The sequence below is a fragment of the Lithobates pipiens genome, unplaced genomic scaffold (genome assembly GCF_037356315.1).
Source record: "Lithobates pipiens isolate NorthernLeopardFrog02 unplaced genomic scaffold, aLitPip1_a1.2 Scaffold_16, whole genome shotgun sequence".
In the NCBI taxonomy this organism is placed as follows: domain Eukaryota; kingdom Metazoa; phylum Chordata; class Amphibia; order Anura; family Ranidae; genus Lithobates; species Lithobates pipiens.
Window position 1 is genome coordinate 604,783,905 of NW_027507748.1, and position 12,376 is coordinate 604,796,280.

Consider the following 12,376-nt stretch of genomic DNA (forward strand, 5'->3'; position numbering starts at 1 on the left):
GACATTAAATTAATAATTGACCAGTGGCATTAAATTAATATTAATGTCACTGGTCACGGTAACTGATTATTATTTAATGCCACTGGTCAATTATTAATTTAATGGCACTGGCCACGGTAACTGATGAATAATTTAATGGCTCTGGCCACGGTAACTGATGAATAATTTAATGGCACTGGCAACGGTAACTGATGAATAATTTAATGGCACTGGTCACGGTAACTGATGAATAATTTAATGGCACTGGCAACGGTAACTGATGAATAATTTAATGGCACTGGTCACAGTAACTGATGAATAATTTTATCTTATTTTTTTGCGCAATTGTGTATAGTTTACATACTGTTTTTGTGTGTGTTTGCAAAATTAAAGTGGGCCGGTCTGAATGAAGTCCAGGGCCAATTTTCTGTCCCAGTCCAGCCCTGCAGGAAACACAATCAATCGACAGCTGTTTTAAGTCCCCCACCCTTCTCCTTGATCCTCAGTTTGTAGAGAAGTAACTCCTGAACCAGGTTCACAAGGGAAATCATTCCTCATAGGTACTCACCTTCTAGTGTTCTAGAATTTTCCCTCCTCCAACGGGTGGGAAGTAGGCCTGACGTCCTGGAAGATTTCCCAGAAATACAGTTACCGGTAAGTAACTGGTACCTTTCTCAAGTCATCTTCCAGGACGGCACACCTGAGAGGATAAACAAGTACCTCAGGCCTACCTTAGGGTGGGGCCACTGCAAGACCCTCTTGGCGAACCTTGGTTCTGCAGTGAGCTTTACCTCCACTCCATACGCTCATATGCTTGATGAAGGCATCTTAGCTGGATCATGCGGCTGATCTGCAGGTCTGCTCCACAGATGTTCCTGCCTTTTCCGCTTCGGATGCAGTATCTAGGCGAAATGGGCTCTTAAAAATGGAATCAGAAAACATGTTAAACTTGTAGGTTAGCAATGTTGCCTATCTCACACATCTAACAACCATGGCCTATTGTGCCTGTAGGTGCTACTTAGAACCACTAAAAAGATAAATAAGAGACCTGTGTAAGACAAGGACACTACATTAATCAATAAGAGGGCCTGTCTTAACACTACCCTGTTGAGGGAAATAAAACTGCAGCTGTTCCTTTTTATCTTTATGTCAGCAAAAGACTAAGGGCCGGTTCACACAGCGAGGCGAGGCGAGGCGAGGCGACACGGCTCGCCTCGCTCCCGCAAGTCGCCCCCGTTCTGTACTATGGAACCGTTCTGAGAGGAGCAACTCGAGTCGCTCCGACTCAGAAAAAAGGTTCCTGTACTACTTCGGGGCGACTTCGGGGGCGACTTGCATTGACTTCTATACAGAAGTCCTCTGCAAGTCGCCGCTGAGCTCCCCGCAGGTCGCGGCGAGGTAAGTCGGAGACGCCTCGCCGCGCCTCGCTGTGTGAACCGGCCCTTAAGGGAAGCCTACTTAAGGGAAATAGATTAACAGAACCTTGAACCCTGGGTTTAAGGCATGCCCAATCTATGTCCTTACTTATGCCCGAGAGCCTTCTTCAGGAGATTAAAGTCCCTAGCAGGAGTAGACTACCCATATTGCTACGTCTAGTTTTGCTAAAAGGGCGAAATGAAGGCCATGCACCGAGCCGAAACCTATTCGATCGGGTATACATCTTTATACTCCATCCTCAGGCCCTAATACTCCTCTGAACAGAACTCTCCAAGTTCTTACTAAACAGGGCAATTCATTATCCCCTTTCTCCAGTGTCCCATAACCCTACAGGGCTTCAACCCTAGGAAATGGTTCTGGCATCCCTGAATGTAAGGGTTCGAGGTTTTCTGACATGTGGCAACTGCAGCCCGAACTCCTGGCCCCTCCATGGAAAAGAAGGCTGAAATACAAAAAGGTGATACATGTATTATTAATATCACAAATAAAATGATCATAGATTGTGGGCATGGCACAATAGATTTAGACAGAAAGGACACAAGCATAGACAACAATGTTGTGTACCCGAGTGTGACTAGCTAAACCAATATATCAAATATGGGAAGAGACCCAAATCTGAACCTCAATGTAGACAAACAGTCCTCACAGTCTGGTTTTCTGATGTGCTGCCAAGACGTAAAAACATTAAGACACAAGCAAACCCTAAATGCTGCGTATTTCTTTAGTGCAGCTAGCTAGGTCATAACTGATATATAAATACAGAAAGGACAGGAACCCCCTTTACTGTTGTGTTTTACCTATGTACAGCAAAACAAGGCTATAAATATAAAGACAGAAAGACCCAAACTTCTATGTTGTGTATTTCTGACAAACCACCAAATACAGTTATAAGATTAATAATGAACACCAACTCCCGTGTTGTGCATCTCTGCTATGCCACAGGGAAAAATATGGAACACAAGACAATCCTTTCTGTCATGCACTTCTGTAGTGTAGTTCAGATAGAACCAACACTGAGAAAGGACACAAGCAACCTGCAACATTGTGTTTTTCTGAAACAGAAAGCACCAACAAGCTTCAATCTTGAGTATTTCTGCTGTGCAACAACATAAAAGCAGACACTGAGGAAAAAGACAGACAGCCTTTACAGCTGCAATCTTTCTGGTCTGCTGAAAAATAAACAATAACACCATGAGGAGTATTCCTGCTGTGTAGCAAAACCTCAATCAGAAGGGACAGATAAGTTTAGGGTTCCCACACCCGTGCGACCCAACCTGCGACTTGGTACTGCAAGACGCATGAGAAGTCATATACTATGGCTTCCAATGGGTACCATTTGTGTCTGTGCGACACCAGCAGTCCCTGATTCCTGGATCCACAGACCTCAATATTACACAGGTCGCAGGGAAAAAATTGCAATTTTCAGGTCGAACAAGTAAGGGGTCCCCAATGCTGTGACTCCCTGGAGGATTGCAGCCAACAAGCCCCTGCTGTGTATCCCTAAGATGCAGAAAGGTAGATCAATGAGAAACACTGCTCACTGCTGTGCCTGATATACAAACGATAAGGCAGTAAATATAGGACATACAGGACACAAACATTCAATCTTTGTGTATGCCTGATGTGTAGCAATATACCAATACTGAGCAGAGATGCCACCATCCTCAATGTGTCTCTCAGCTGAGCAGCAAAAACAAAAATCAGAAAAAGACAAGCAATCTTCACTGCTGTGTCCTTTCTGATATGCAGCCAATAAGGCAGTATATGCAAGACATAAAGGACAGACAACCTTCAATCTTGTATATGTCTGATGTGCAACAATATAACAATTCTGAATAGAGATAGCACATCCATATTGAAGCGATTTGGCTTTGCGACTCAACATGTCAAATCGCATGGCTAAAATCAGCACACCACCACTTTGTGGTGCTACACGGATTACCAAAGGCAGTATATGTACTACACCTGGCAGGGGTTCAATTTGTATTTCTGCTATGTAGCCCAACAAATTCGAACCATCAATTTTCACTGCTGCCTTTCTGATAAGGCAGTAATACAGGACACAAAACCTCACAGACCTTAATGCTGTATATATCTGATGTGCAACAATAAAACACTCTGAATAGAGATAGCACATCCATATTGAAATGATTTGTCATGCGACTCAACATGTCAAATCGCATGTTTAAACTCAGCAGCCATTGCCGTTAATAGCACTGTCTGAATCAGCACAACGCCACGCAAATCAGGACCATCAGACTTCACTGCTGCCTTTCTGATAAGTAACCAACAAGGCAGTAAAACAGGACACAAAGCCCCACAGACAGACCTCAATCTTGTGTATGTCTGATGTGCAGCAATATAACCATTATGAGCAGAGATGTCACCAGACTCAATGTGCATTTCTGCTGTGCAGCACAAAACCAGAAAGTACAGATCACCTTCACTGTTGTATTTTTCTGATCTGTAGCCAAACAAAGCAGTACCTTTAGGATATAAAGGATAGCAAACAAGCTTCAGTGCAGTGCATTTCTGATGTACAGCAATATAGCCCTTATAAGCAGAGATGTCACAAATCTCAATGTGTATTTCTGCTGTGCCACAAAAACATCCCAGCAAGGACAAACCTTCACTACTGAGGTCTACTGGTGTGCAGCCAATGAGGAGTCATGGTCTATCCCTTTATGAAATAACCAACAGGCAATTTATTTCATAGGCATAGCCTGGGCTGTAGATACTAAACCTTCACCACCAGTGAAGGAACAAATCCTAAAATGGTTGGACACCCTACTATTAGTAGTTGTCCTACCTTACCTCCATAGACTGAGCAAACGCTAGCCAGCTCAAACCCAGGTGGGTGCTGATTAGCAACTAAAGTCTCAATGAGCCCAGCCCTAGAGACCAATTTAAAGACAGCCTCTAGAAGAGGTGGTAAATAGCTATTTGCAGGCTTCAAACAAGCAATTATGTAGCTCTTGCGTAGGTTTGCACAGAAAATCCTCAATTAAAAGGATGTAGGAAGCGATCTATGGTGAATCGCCTTTAGATCTGCCACTGAGTGGATTGTAGCCCAAACCAATAAAAAAAGTTTCTTCTTACCTCCTACACTATAATATAACCACAGTGTAAACGTGGAGTGGGAGGTTGGAGCTTATGAAAACTATAGCAAGCAACCCCCCAAAAGGAGGATCTGTCACAAGGGAACCCCTACTGTGCCACACAGTAGCTTGGTCTTTGCCCATCCTTGAATGTTAGGTCAGCTTTTAAACATTGTGAAGCAACTTCAGATTCCTAGCAGCTGGGTTAATAGGGCCAGTAACCTAGTGCACCTGCTGACCAGGGGAGCTTCTGAATCCACCAAACACTGCCCAATTAATCACTTGTTCAGTGGTATACCTGGCCTGTAAGTAACTTTGTATCTACCAGGTCCCCTCTGTACGCCATATTCATCCCTACTAATGTACCACAACTGGGCATGTAGGGAGAGGCTGGCAACCTACTGCTGCGATAACCACAGTGTCTCTGCTGTAAGAGGGAGCTGTGGCTGGTGGTTTTAGCAGTGGCCTCTGCGCTATTTGTATCCCGACCCCAGGTTCTGCACTGCACCAGTCAGTATATACACGGGGAAGGGGGAGCAATGGCCTACCTACCTCTTTCTCATCTGAGGTGGTTTAGGCACACTCGTTCCTCTGCACCACCTGTCCACCATACAGCTTCTCTGATGTAAGAGGGGCTGCAGCTGGTGTTTTTAGCAGAAGCTTAAGGGCTATTTGAATCCAGACCCCAGGGGAGATCTCAAAGGCCCAGAAACCCTCTGGCTGGAATTGGGGATTTTGCAGCTAAATTCCCACAGCAAAAGGAAAGTACTCACCGTTGTCGTCTTCCTCTTTTTGCCACAGCCAGCGGGCTTGCTTTTCCATCCTTATGGTCCACGCGCAAGGAGGATAGCCGCCAAAGTGCTCCCCCCCCCCCCCCCCCAACTGCTGTCCCCATAGGGAGGTGCCAGGTTAGGCTGTGTCCTGCACTGTACCAGTCAGTCTATATACATGGGGGGGGGGGCAATGCCTTCCATTCCTCATTCCCATCTTCCCATCTGAGGTGGTTAAGGCAGACATCCACCGTAGTAAACTGGTGCCTCCTTGCTCTAGAGAAAGGAGGATGTGGGTGCCTGCTCCTACTGACTCTCAGCCTTCCCTCCTGGGTAAGAACGCCGACGCCATTTTCCCGAAGTTTGAAAATGACGCGGTTGCTTGTTGCCACGCCCTCTCCGGCAGCCCACGCGAGCTACCGGGGACCCAGGAGTCGGGGACATGATCCCCCTGGAAAGAAGCAATGGCCAGCACCCCCGTCTGAACAGCCACCTGTACAGGTAAGGAGGGGAGACAGGATAATGGCCCCTGAAGTTCTGGGTACACCACTGTACCCAGGGTCCTTCAGCTCTCAGGGGGGCTCTTCCAATTTCTGCTGCCCCCCCTGAGGAAAAGATAGGGGAACCCCCCAGGAAGGACAAGAATATCCTACCAGACCCAGAGGCTTCCCAGGCTTGTGGTCCGGCTCCCAGGGGGAGACCACCAGCCCCAGGCTTCGGGTCATTTGGAAAAAAACAAACAGTTTCGCTGTGCAGGGAGAAACACAATCAAAAACTGAGGATCAAGGGGAAGGGTGGGGACTTAAAACAGCTGTCGATTGATTGTGTTTCCTGTAGGGAGGAGCCTCTCATCTCTCAGGTGTGCCGTCCTGGAAGATGACTTGAGAAAAATCGAATTTCTCCATAAATTTAGGCCAATATGTTAAATCCCTAAAGAATGCCTAGAGAACTACCTGGTCATATTCTATCTTTTGCAAAAAAATAAATGCATCTACTCGGATTGTGCGTTCATTAGTTTTATTATTATTTCAGCAATTGAGCCTGCAAAGCTCTGCAACTGCAATTAGTGGATTGCGGGTACGATGCTCAGGCTCCTCCAGGCCACACGTTCTTACCAAAGCATGGACCCTTGGTTATGGTTATGAGGAAGTAGCAATTAACTTTTCTTTACTAAGAACTACAAGTCCCTGTACCGTGGTGGCAGATCCATTCACAGATCTCTGTTGATTGATGGATGACACAGCTGTGTGGACTAAACCCTGAACAACCACACCAAATTCAAAAACCAGCAGGAGCTTCCTGGGACTGGGAAACCCCAAGATTCAGTAAGGAAGGGGTTGCGGTGGATTTTGACCACATTTCAGGTCATACCCTAAAAACAGGTGTAATACAAAACAGGACCAGGAAGGAGGCTGTTGATTTTAAGTATAGTTTGCAAACACAGTTGAGTCCTCTGATTTTAATAAAAGATTAAAAACCAGTTAAAATGATGTCCCTTTGCTGTTTATTTTATAAACTGTAAGACAGAATCTAATTACCACTGTCTTCTTGATTGAATACTTGGTCCAGATGAGCTGTCTCTTTCTCCAAAGTGATTGCCAAGGACCTCAGTTTACAGAAGAAGTTTCCAGTCACAGACATGGCTGCACTTGTTTGCTTGATTGTTTGCTATAAATCTTGTCACTTTTGCTGGACAACTTGGTCTAAATGTAAATATGAAGACAAATACAAAGGATTGTGAAATAAACAAGTATGAAATATACTGAATGTCATCATTACATGTTTTACATGGGGTACGGGGGACGCTGAGGGAGGGGGGGATAAGGGACACTAAGGGGGTACAAGGGGCGGAGGGGAGGGACAAGGAGGTGCAGGCGGAGGGGCGCGGAGGGGTGGGGGGGACAAGGGATGCGGAGGGGTGGGGGGGGGGGGGGACAAGGGACCCTGAGATAGAGGAGGGGGGGGCGACGACAAGGGACCCTGAGGGACGGGGGGGGGGGGGGGGCGACGACAAGGGACCATGAGGGAGAGGAGGAGGGGGGGGGCGCGACAAGGGACCATGAGGGAGAGGAGGAGGAGGGGGGGGGGCGACGACAAGGGACCATGAGGGAGAGGAGGGGGGGCGACGACAAGGGACCATGAGGGAGAGGAGGGGGGGGGGCGACGACAAGGGACCATGAGGGAGAGGAGGGGGGGGCGACGACAAGGGACCATGAGGGAGAGGAGGGGGGGGCGACGACAAGGGACCATGAGGGAGAGGAGGAGGGGCGACGACAAGGGACCATGAGGGAGAGGAGGAGGGGCGACGACAAGGGACCATGAGGGAGAGGAGGAGGGGCGACGACAAGGGACCATGAGGGAGAGGAGGAGGGGCGACAACAAGGGACCATGAGGGGGGGGGGGGCGACGACAAGGGATCCTGAGGGAGAGGGGGGGGGGCGACGACAAGGGATCCTGAGGGAGAGGGGGGGGGGCGACGACAAGGGAACCTGAGGGAGAGGAGGGGGGGGGCGACGAAAAGGGAACCTGAGGGAGAGGAGGGGGGGGGCGACGACAAGGGACCCTGAGGGAGAGGGGGGGGGCGACGACAAGGGACCCTGAGGGAGAGGTGGAGGAGGGGGGGGTGACGACAAGGGACCCAGAGGGAGAGGGGGCACAGGGGGGACCCAGAGGGAGAGGGGGCACAGGGGGGACCCAGAGGGAGAGGGGGCACAGGGGGGACCCAGAGGGAGAGGGGGCACAGGGGGGACCCAGAGGGAGAGGGGGCACAGGGGGGACAAGGGACCCAGAGGGAGAGGGGGCACAGGGGGGACAAGGGACCCAGAGGGGGCACAGGGGGGACCCAGAGGGAGAGGGGGCACAGGGGGGACAAGGGACCCAGAGGGAGAGGGGGCACAAGGGACCCAGAGGGAGAGGGGGCACGGGGGGGACAAGGGACCCAGAGGGAGAGGGGGCACGGGGGGGACAAGGGACCCAGAGGGAAAGGGGGCACGGGGGGGACAAGGGACCCAGAGGGAAAGGGGGCACGGGGGGGACAAGGGACCCAGAGGGAAAGGGGGCACGGGGGGGACAAGGGACCCAGAGGGAAAGGGGGCACGGGGGGGACAAGGGACCCAGAGGGAAAGGGGGCACGGGGGGACAAGGGACCCAGAGGGAAAGGGGGCACGGGGGGACAAGGGACCCAGAGGGAAAGGGGGCACGGGGGGGACAAGGGACCCAGAGGGAAAGGGGGCACGGGGGGGACAAGGGACCCAGAGGGAAAGGGGGCACGGGGGGGACAAGGGACCCAGAGGGAGAGGGGGCACGGGGGGGACAAGGGACCCAGAGGGAGAGGGGGCACGGGGGGGACAAGGGACCCAGAGGGAGAGGGGGCACGGGGGGGACAAGGGACCCAGAGGGAGAGGGGGCACGGGGGGGACAAGGGACCCAGAGGGAGAGGGGGCACGGGGGGGACAAGGGACCCAGAGGGAGAGGGGGCACGGGGGGGACAAGGGACCCAGAGGGAGAGGGGGCACGGGGGGGACAAGGGACCCAGAGGGAGAGGGGGCACGGGGGGAACAAGGGACCCAGAGGGAGAGGGGGCACGGGGGGAACAAGGGACCCAGAGGGAGAGGGGGCACGGGGGAACAAGGGACCCAGAGGGAGAGGGGGGACAAGGGACCCAGAGGGAGAGGGGGCACAAGGGACCCAGAGGGAGAGGGGGCACAAGGGACCCAGAGGGAGAGGGGGCACAAGGGACCCAGAGGGAGAGGGGGCACAAGGGACCCAGAGGGAGAGGGGGCACAAGGGACCCAGGGGGAGAGGGGGCACAGGGGGGACAAGGGACCCAGGGGGAGAGGGGGCACAGGGGGGACAAGGGACCCAGGGGGAGAGGGGGCACAGGGGGGACAAGGGACCCAGGGGGAGAGGGGGCACAGGGGGGGACAAGGGACCCAGGGGGAGAGGGGGCACAGGGGGGACAAGGGACCCAGGGGGAGAGGGGGCACAGGGGGGACAAGGGACCCAGGGGGAGAGGGGGCACAGGGGGGACAAGGGACCCAGGGGGAGAGGGGGCACAGGGGGGACAAGGGACCCAGGGGGAGAGGGGGCACAGGGGGGACAAGGGACCCAGAGGGAGAGGGGGCACAAGGGACCCAGAGGGAGAGGGGGCACAGGGGGGACAAGGGACCCAGAGGGAGAGAGGGCACAAGGGACCCAGAGGGAGAGGGGGCACAGGGGGGACAAGGGACCCAGAGGGAGAGGGGGCACAAGGGACCCAGAGGGAGAGGGGGCACAGGGGGGACAAGGGACCCAGAGGGAGAGGGGGCACAGGGGGGACAAGGGACCCAGAGGGAGAGGGGGCACAGGGGGGACAAGGGACCCAGAGGGAGAGGGGACAAGGGATCCAGAGGGAGAGGGGACAAGGGATCCAGAGGGAGAGGGGACAAGGGATCCAGAGGGAGAGGGGGCACGACAAGGGACCCTGAGGGAGAGGGGGCACGACAAGGGACCCAGAGGGAGAGGGGGCACGACAAGGGACCCAGAGGGAGAGGGGGCACGACAAGGGACCCAGAGGGAGAGGGGGCACGACAAGGGACCCAGAGGGAGAGGGGGCACAAGGGACCCAGAGGGAGAGGGGGCACAAGGGACCCAGAGGGAGAGGGGGCACAGGGGGGACAAGGGACCCAGAGGGAGAGAGGGCACAAGGGACCCAGAGGGAGAGGGGGCACAGGGGGGACAAGGGACCCAGAGGGAGAGGGGGCACAAGGGACCCAGAGGGAGAGGGGGCACAGGGGGGACAAGGGACCCAGAGGGAGAGGGGGCACAGGGGGGACAAGGGACCCAGAGGGAGAGGGGACAAGGGATCCAGAGGGAGAGGGGACAAGGGATCCAGAGGGAGAGGGGACAAGGGATCCAGAGGGAGAGGGGACAAGGGATCCAGAGGGAGAGGGGACAAGGGATCCAGAGGGAGAGGGGGCACGACAAGGGACCCAGAGGGAGAGGGGGCACGACAAGGGACCCAGAGGGAGAGGGGGCACAAGGGACCCAGAGGGAGAGGGGGCACAAGGGACCCAGAGGGAGAGGGGGCACAGGGGGGACAAGGGACCCAGAGGGAGAGAGGGCACAAGGGACCCAGAGGGAGAGGGGGCACAGGGGGGACAAGGGACCCAGAGGGAGAGGGGGCACAGGGGGGACAAGGGACCCAGAGGGAGAGGGGGCACAGGGGGGACAAGGGATCCAGAGGGAGAGGGGACAAGGGATCCAGAGGGAGAGGGGACAAGGGATCCAGAGGGAGAGGGGACAAGGGATCCAGAGGGAGAGGGGACAAGGGATCCAGAGGGAGAGGGGGCACGACAAGGGACCCTGAGGGAGAGGGGGCACGACAAGGGACCCTGAGGGAGAGGGGGCACGACAAGGGACCCTGAGGGAGAGGGGGCACGACAAGGGACCCTGAGGGAAGGGGGGGGCAAGGGACCCTGAGGGAAGGGAGGGGGGACAAGGGACCCTGAGGGAAGGGGTACAGGGGACACGGAGGGAGGCGGGACAAGGAGGGGTACAGGGGGCAAGGGACTCTGAGGGAGGAGGGACAAGGGGCGCAGAGAGAGGGGGTACAGTACTACAGAGGGAGGAGGGACAAGGGGCAAGGAGGGGATACAGGGGGCGTGGAACACAGAATCTGATGACAGTCCTGTGTATGGTATGTACAGTGAGGAGAATATAAAGCAGTGTCGGGTGCTCAGATGACACATAGGGAGGAATGCACGGCACAGAGACAGGAGAAGAGGCCACCGGTCAGAGTCTAGCGCTACAAGACACATTGTCGGGGGAAGGTGTGAGTACACCGATATTCCGGGCCCTGTGGAGGTGATATTGGGGGAGGGGAGCCCCGGAAACCCACCTGTCACGTACACAGATCTCTCCTCCGCCCCGCTGCCGCCAACAACTTGAATTTTTTTTTTTTTTCAATATTCCACCTCAAACTTTATTGACTACATTGTTCGCATGCAAAATTTAGAGGAGAGACGTTTTGGTAAAAGCCTGCCACCTTGTGGTTGGCTGCAGATCTAACGCATCGAGCGATTTCCCTTTCAACACTACATACAGTAGACCGTTTGCAAAATGCAGAAACCCAGTGCGTGGCTGTGCTTAGTAGGCACACTGGGCTTGTAGTGTGCTGTGAGTTGTATTCTGCTACCCAGAGCTGAAAGTAAACTATTTAAATATACCTGAACAATATGGATAAGAGATCAAAGATCACCAAACTAAATTTAGACTGGGCTGGGATTAGGGTTGCCACCTTTTCTTCAAGCCAAACCCAACACATTAGCAGCGCACGGCAATTATTATTTTTTTCAGTAGTACATTAAATTCATTACGGCTGTAGAACTAGGGTTGCCACATTTTCCTCAAGTCAAACCCGAACACTTTAGCTGCATTTTTTTTATAGTATAAACTATACATATATTTTGCTATTAAATAACATTTCTAATCATATGAAGTTAAGAACAAGAGTCCCCCTTTACATCAGAGTCCACAGAGTTCCCCCTTTTACATCTGAACTTGCAGAGTTCCCTTTCACTGTAAGGGGGGACTCTGCAGACTCTGATGTAAGGGAGAACTCTGGTCACTCTGACTTAAGGGATGCTCTTGGAACCCATATTTAAGAGGGATACTGAGTACTCTGATGTACAGAGAAGACTCTGATGTAAAGGGAAACACTGTGGCCTCAAGTGTAAAGGGGAACTCTGATGTAAGGGGTGCTCTGAGAACCCTGATTTACCTTAGTGTGCTCACTCAGAGGCAGGAGAGAGAAGGGGGAGAGTTCAGTCACAGACAGGGATGGATGGCGAGCTCACTCACCCCTTGGCAGTTAGCACCTCTAATCCAGATGTAGCTGAGACTGCTGGATTTCACATTTCCGGCCCCAACTTACTTTCCTATTCTAAGGCACATCCCTGGCGATTGGAGTGTGGGCAGACACAGAGGGGTAGGGGTGGGAGGAAAGAGGAGCAGATCGAGCCCTCTCTCGTCTCCTGTCTGTCTGTGTGTGTGGTTGGGGGGGGGATTGTTAGTGTTGGCTTTGGGCAGTGTGAAAGAGAGTGTAACAGACAC

The 12,376-nt window shown here is 53.2% G+C and overlaps 1 protein-coding gene across 3 annotated transcripts in view; it reads right to left on the reverse strand.

Moving 5' to 3' along the window:
• The window catches only part of SKA3 (spindle and kinetochore associated complex subunit 3), a 61,308-nt gene extending 50,044 nt beyond the window's left edge, over positions 1-11,264 (reverse strand). For 2 of the 3 annotated variants that reach the window (XM_077484011.1, XM_077484013.1), the window contains exons 1-2: positions 11,163-11,264; positions 6,823-6,987 (exon numbers count right to left, since the gene is read on the reverse strand). In XM_077484011.1, coding sequence (XP_077340137.1) covers positions 6,823-6,925 — 103 coding nt within the window. In that variant the 5' untranslated portion in view covers positions 6,926-6,987; positions 11,163-11,264. The remainder of the gene's footprint in view (positions 1-6,822; positions 6,988-11,162) is intronic. The other variant, XM_077484012.1, reaches the window with a different exon arrangement.
• Positions 11,265-12,376: the final 1,112 nt, after the last annotated feature.